This window comes from Arachis hypogaea, chromosome 7, assembly GCF_003086295.3.
Source record: "Arachis hypogaea cultivar Tifrunner chromosome 7, arahy.Tifrunner.gnm2.J5K5, whole genome shotgun sequence".
NCBI classification, from domain to species: Eukaryota; Viridiplantae; Streptophyta; class Magnoliopsida; order Fabales; family Fabaceae; genus Arachis; species Arachis hypogaea.
The window spans coordinates 63,421,947-63,428,663 of NC_092042.1; the positions used below are offsets into that span (position 1 = coordinate 63,421,947).

At 32.4% G+C, this 6,717-nt stretch overlaps 2 protein-coding genes across 2 annotated transcripts; both read right to left on the bottom strand.

The window, feature by feature from the left end:
- Window positions 1-262: 262 nt before the first annotated feature.
- Window positions 263-2,121, bottom strand: LOC112703243 (uncharacterized). The gene is made up of 2 exons (XM_025754603.3): window positions 1,427-2,121; window positions 263-1,081 (listed from the first exon to the last, which is right to left on the bottom strand). The coding sequence occupies exons 1-2, from the start codon at window positions 1,564-1,566 to the stop codon at window positions 646-648; spliced, it is 576 nt and encodes a 191-aa protein (XP_025610388.1). The 5' UTR covers window positions 1,567-2,121; the 3' UTR covers window positions 263-645.
- A 2,840-nt stretch (window positions 2,122-4,961) lies between these two features.
- LOC112701530 (uncharacterized) lies at window positions 4,962-6,460 on the bottom strand. Its single transcript, XM_025752277.1, has 3 exons — window positions 5,813-6,460; window positions 5,503-5,728; window positions 4,962-5,419 (listed from the first exon to the last, which is right to left on the bottom strand). The coding sequence occupies exons 1-3, from the start codon at window positions 6,458-6,460 to the stop codon at window positions 4,962-4,964; spliced, it is 1,332 nt and encodes a 443-aa protein (XP_025608062.1).
- Between the last annotated feature and the right edge of the window lie 257 nt (window positions 6,461-6,717).

Below are 6,717 nucleotides of genomic sequence, written 5' to 3' on the forward strand. Positions count from 1 at the left end.
GAATATTAACATAACATCTTAGATAGTACGACACGTCTTAGCATGTCAATATTTCAAGTAAATGTGTTTACTTCATTTTTGGCAACTTTGGATAGAGACTTCTTTCTTGAAAATTAAATTCTCCAAATATGTAAAACAATTCGCTCCATCTATTGGATGCGGCACTTCACCAGATTGATTACATAAAACTCTAAATCTGAGAGTCAGTTAAATGAAAAAATAGATGGAATATATGTAAAACTGAAATTAGAAATCTATAAAGTTCTTGAAAAAATTATTAATGATTAATTACTCTGCTAGAGTATTGTCCAAACTGCATTATTCAGTATTCAATTGGCATACTAAATCCTGAATTTCATCCCAGTTCCCAGGTTCTAATCTTTTGAGGAGAAAGTGGGGCTGCAATGGCTCATTCATTATTTCACTTTTGATTTATATACATTGTTTGGGAAATTTTGGAAAATAAAAATAAAAACCTATAATCGACATCATGTTTTTTTTATGTACTCCTCCTTTTCAAAAGTATCTATTCTTTCGACTTTTACTACATGGATACTCAATGTATTAAAGTTCGAAAATGGAACGATATTTTCTAAATAAAAAATATAAAAACTTTTTATTTTGATTAAGTTTTGTTTGCTTAACTCAACTTGAAACCTCATCCAAAAGCTTGTACCTTCTGACCTTATTCCTAAAGACTTGTTTGGTGGCGCCACCATTTCTAACCGCCGCTATTACCCCTTCTGACTTGGTCCTCCTCAGCCTTTCCTCCAAGGCACGGTTGGTCACGATTCTCTTCCGTGTCGGTGTCATAACCGACGGAGAAGGCGATGGTGGTGGGGGTGATCTTGATGACTGATGATCTGACGGAGACTTTGGTTTCTTAATCATTGGTTTCTGAATTTGGAGCTTCTTGATGAGCTTCTTGTTCTTGTTTCCCTCGTCGTTGTTCCTGTGATGAGAAGATGAAGAGTTTGACGAATTCGGTGACTTCTCTTTTGTGCTCTCCTCTTTCTTCTGACTCAAACACCAATTGCACGTTTCACACGCCTCATCTTTCGGGTACAAATTGCTGCAATATCTGAACAATTTCAAGAAGCAAAAAAAAAAAAAATTAGAAAGGGATCCTCCTTCAAAATGAATATCACGTTTTGATTCAAAATATTACGGTATTAAATTTACCCAATTGTTTTAAAGAAATCTCAACAATCCCAGAAATACTAGAGTTTCAGTTATTTTCAGGTAATTCAATAATACCAATATTCCAGTGATTTTAGTCAATAATTTTAATTATAAATCTATATATAATTAAAATCAACGTCTAAAATTACTAAAACACTCGTATTAGTGGAATACCTAACAGTCTAACACTCTTCCTAAATCACAACACAAAATTGAAAGTGGAAGAATTGTGTATGTTGGGTACCTGTGTTGAGATCTGAATTGGCAGACTTTGCAGTGAAAAAGCTGGTCAGAGAAGCCAAGATCCCCGCACATGCAACACTCTGTATTGTTGTTGAGTTGTTCTGAAGCAGCAGTTTCATTACTTGCTTTGCTTGTTGTCATGCTTGTTATGCTGTTATGATATTTTAGACATAGAAGGAAGAGAGATTTAATTGAATTGATACATGCCACGCGAAGGCACAAGATAAGAAGAAGAGAAGAAAGGGGGGCGAAGAGACCTACAACTACAAATTGTATTTGTAACAAAACCAGGTTCAGAAAACTGGCAGCTTATAAGAATGGTGCCTTTTTAATTGCGTCCATTCATTTCATATAAATAAATATTCAATTAAATAAACAGATGGATTTTTTTATTTTTTTTATTTTTTTGGAGTTTCCGTGTCGCCGTGTGTGTGACGTTTGCTGTGTATATATAAGTACAGAAAATTTCGTGTTGATGTGGGAAAGGGATATTACCAATAATAATTGAGCAGGCTTGTGAAGGGAATGGCAAGGCAGAGAGGGACATTCTTTTCAACTTAGTTAATTTTTTCAAAAAGGAAAAAGAAAATTGTAATTAGTTATTAATTTAACAAATATACGAAAATAAAAAATATTGAGCTTTCTCGGATTTTACCAGAATACAGAGGAAAAAGTGAAATCACTAAGGCTTTGTTTGGTTGGAAGGAAAGAAATAGAAAGGAAAGAAATAGAAAGGAAAGAAGAGAAAGGAAAGAAATTGAGTGGAATTTTATTTTCTCTTGAGTTGTTTGGATGAAAGGAAAATGAAGAGAAAGAAAAGAAAAAAAAGAGTAATTTCTTTTGTTTGGTTAGAAAGAAAATTAGAGAGAGAAGAATAAATTATTAGTAAATGACATTTTTGTCCTTATATTATAAAAAGAATAATTTATGTATATGAATTTATTATTTAATTTAAAATAATTAAAATAAAATAAAATAAAATATATTAATTCCAATAATAATTTAAAGATAGATTATGAATCATAGTTTTTTTATGTTACAATAAGTTTGAATCATACGAAATAAAATTATACATCATATAAAATATCACTTCATGCAATTTAAGACAAAATATAATGCATTGTTTAAATTATTAAAAAAATAACAACTCCAGTCCTATTCATGCAAAGCATGATAGATAGCTAATAGAAATTCTATTGAATTCTCTTCATACACATCAAAGATAAAAAAAGAAATTCTAAAACATGTGCTTGCTCTTTTAATAGTATATATATTTTGAAGGCTCTTTTAATAGTATATATATTTTGAAGGATTTGAAGTTTCATATATTTCATAGCTAACTTATAAATTTGTTACCTTCAACAAGAAAAATTATATCAACAACACAAATTAATCAACACCAAATACTTTGATATCACCTTTGAAATTTTAGCACTCTCAGTATAATCAATCACATAAATTCTTGTACTTCTCAACGGTCTATTAATCAAAGAGCCACTACAATAATACCAATATTATAATATGCACTTCCTGATGGATTAAATATACATTTCAGTCAATAAGCAAGATATATAACTATATATTCAAAATGCATAAGCCTATACCAACCGTAAACCTCTTTTAAGACTTTGATGAGTATATTAATTACAAAATATAGAGGCTTTACTATGATTATACAACATTAGATCCTAAAATCATAAACATGCACAAAATATATATTACCATTACTGATTGCGTTCCTCTTAAATTGCACCAGCTTCCTTCATTAAGTCGTATAATGCACCATGGCGATCTTCAAAGGGAACACCAAAAAATTCTCGTTTTGCTCTTTCATCTCTACAGAGAAAACGATAGCAACTCCAAAAGATCTCTTTGACAACACCCAATTTCTTTAACTCGTTGTACACATCATTTTCAGAGTAAACTCGAGTCCTACTTTGTTCTAAGAATGTAATTCCTCTCTCAACAGCTTGAGCTTGCATCTTGGCAACTTGAATTTGTTCTTCAGCTATCAGAACTTGTCTTTCAGCTAGCATAACTTGTTTTTCAGCTGTTTCCGCTTGCCTTTCAGCAGTTAATGCTTGCTTCGTAGCAATATCAAGTGATTTATCATAATAACTATTCCCATCCTTCAACATATCTGTCAATCCTTGGATACCTTTACTCATTCGTTCCATATCAGCTTCAAATAAACCACTCATTGGTGCTTTACGCTTAGCACCTCTATGATTCTCTTGTGTTCCGTTAGATTGGTTTGAGTTACCTAAATTTGGGCTTTCCTCTGCAACAAAGCTAGTTGAATGAGTAGTAGGCTGCCAATCATTCCACTCACAGTCAAACCCCTGATATTCATCATCATTCAAATTAATTGGCTCCTTCATCTTGGCCATACTTTTGTTTCTTTCCTTGGCACTTCCAGCAAGATTTCCAGTTGCTCTGTCTTGACCGTATATAAAATATAGTTTATCATAATGTTTAATGGGAGTTCGCATCCACTTTTTTGCATCTGGTCTTGCCTATATAAAACACCAATGCATATATGTTAATTCAAATATACGGTTTTCTTTCCTTAAGTTGTCACTAGTTTCATAAATAAATATATACAAAAGCAATAGCTTCCTGAAAATCTAGTCCTCACATATAATTTATTTGGATACATTTTTTAGATGAAGGAAGCATATATTGTGTGTAAATATGACTCTTGTGAAGAATTCTAATCATTTAGAATCACAGGGCAAAATAATTTCATACTGCAACTTATCCTGCGCAAAGGAATCTATAAACTTTAGAAGCAACTTATTATGATACTAATTACCTTAATTAAATCCGCCCAAACTTCAGGTTCAGCGGTAAAGGGTTTGGTATCTGGATTCCATGAAAATCCACTTAAGTTATGAAACAGATCATAACAAACTCCAAAGTGATCCTTCAAAGTCTTCAGTCTATTCTTAAGATTATCTTTACGAAGATGGTTTCCGAACGAAGCTTTTAGAGTTGCAAGGACGTTGTCATATGCAGTTGTTGTAAAAGTACCATCAACTCTGTTTCCTTTGCTACATTCCTCTATCAAAGCATCAAGAAAAGCTGCATCCATTTCTTCGGTCCATCTTAAATTGTCTTTGCTTGATGTGTCACCTTGAGATGCCATCTTTTTTGCCATTAGGCCTTAACCTGAAAAATTAAGAACTAAATTATAAAAACAATCTTCTATAAAATAAATTCAATGGAATAATAATGTAGAAAGTGTTAATAATGAATTCATCAATTAAGCAGGAATATTACATTCAGAAGTAATTCCTATAATACAAGTAATTTAATTAATTTCAGAAAATAATTATCATCATTAGTGAATGTTTCAACTGCACACTGCATACATAGTAATGTCATGCTTTTCACGATACTCATGAGAATTACACCTTTCAAAATATTAATTTGACACTTAATACTCATAACAGTCACATGATATTCACACATTACATTTAATTTGGTTCAAAAAATTTCATTCCCCTTCATAAGGATGAAGTATCAAATAAATCTCATCTTTCCATTTGATAGTCAGCCCACATTTGAGCCGCCATGTTATCTCTAAGCGCTGCACCTCGCCTGTAATCTTCATTTACTTCTTCTCTTTCCTCATTAGTGGCTTCTGGATTATTATTTTGTAATTCTCGATCAACTTGAGAAATTAAGTGTTGGTCAGGATCCACACCCATCAAAAAGTTGTGGAGTATAATGCATGCTAGGACAATGTCAACCATAACCTCTATGTCATAATATGGTTCTGTACCACCTGCTATAATTGCAAATCTTTTTTTCAAAACTCCAAATGATCGTTCGATCACATTTCGTAACGAAGAATGACGGAGGTTAAATAATTCATATGCATTTTCAGGTTCACGGCCAGCAAACTCCTTTAAATGGTATCTTACGCCTCGATATGGAGTTATTAGAGCATGTTTAAGCATGAATCCAGCATCCCCAAGATAAAACTTTCCTAAAAAAAATCATATAGAAATACTATACTTTAGATATCACCACTTTATTTAAACATATGAAAGTTTTTTTTAATAGATAAACCTTTTGGAATTTTGAGCCTATCATCCCTTGATAGTGCACTTTTAAGAACTTTAGAGTCAGATGCGGTGCCTTCCCATCCTGCTAAAGCATATGTAAATTTCATATCAAAGCCACACGCAGCAAGTACATTCTGAGTTGGCCATTCTTTTCTACCACGAAATCTAGGTTGATCAGCTATTGGAACCTTGACTCTGACATGTGTACCATCAATGGCTCCAATACAGTCCTATATATATAACTTAATTAAAAAGAAAAATTTTGTACTGTATACTAATTATGATTGTCTACTTCAATGAACAACTAATCATACCTTAAAATATGGATAAAATCTATTGCTATGAAGAATCTCTGAAGGAATGGTTGTTCCGGAAGGTTGCTGAAGAAATTCTTCTTCAAGTGATATTACAGCTCTTAGAACAGCATGAAAATTACGACTGATTGTCTCTCCAGACCGGTGGAAGAAAAATGAAATGGTTCTATTTTTAACATTATGAGCTATAATGTATAAGAATCTAGCTACTTGCTCCTCAACTGTGACATGTATAGTATCTTTGACATGACCGGTTGCCCTTAATTTTGTGCATAACTCTAGAAAGGCATGTGGGCCCATTCGTAAAATATCACGACACCTATTAGTTTCGCGTAACTGTTGTAACAGAGTGGTTCGAATCTGTTCTCTCCCAATAATGTGATCTCTTATGGGTTTCTCAACTTTCTTGGCCATCACATTCAGTAAGTATAACATGTGTACAGTATAACACAGCATTGTTATTGTACAAAGTTGCTTATCCCTCTTCCAATTTTCTTTGAGAACAGTTAATAAATATTCTTGACCCTCAACAGTATATATAAGTCCCTGGTTACCTATGGAAACAGCTAATCTATGCTCTTGATTTTCAACTGTAATAGGATTCCATATTTGGAATAATGGAAAATCATCAAAGAAAATGTTTTTCATGCCGTACTTACAATTAATATTATACAGTAAAATAACTTCTAATCTTCATCACCAACGTATATTACATGCCCAAACTACAAGAATAATCAAACCATGTTTAAAGAAAACAATGAATGAAAAGCAATTTTTTTTCTACATTCGTAATGAATTTTAGATTTGGATCCTGCAATACTATTTTTCGGGTACAAAAGCCAAAACTTAACGCATAACATTAACAACAACAGAATACCCAATGTGCATATGCAAAAGATTAAATA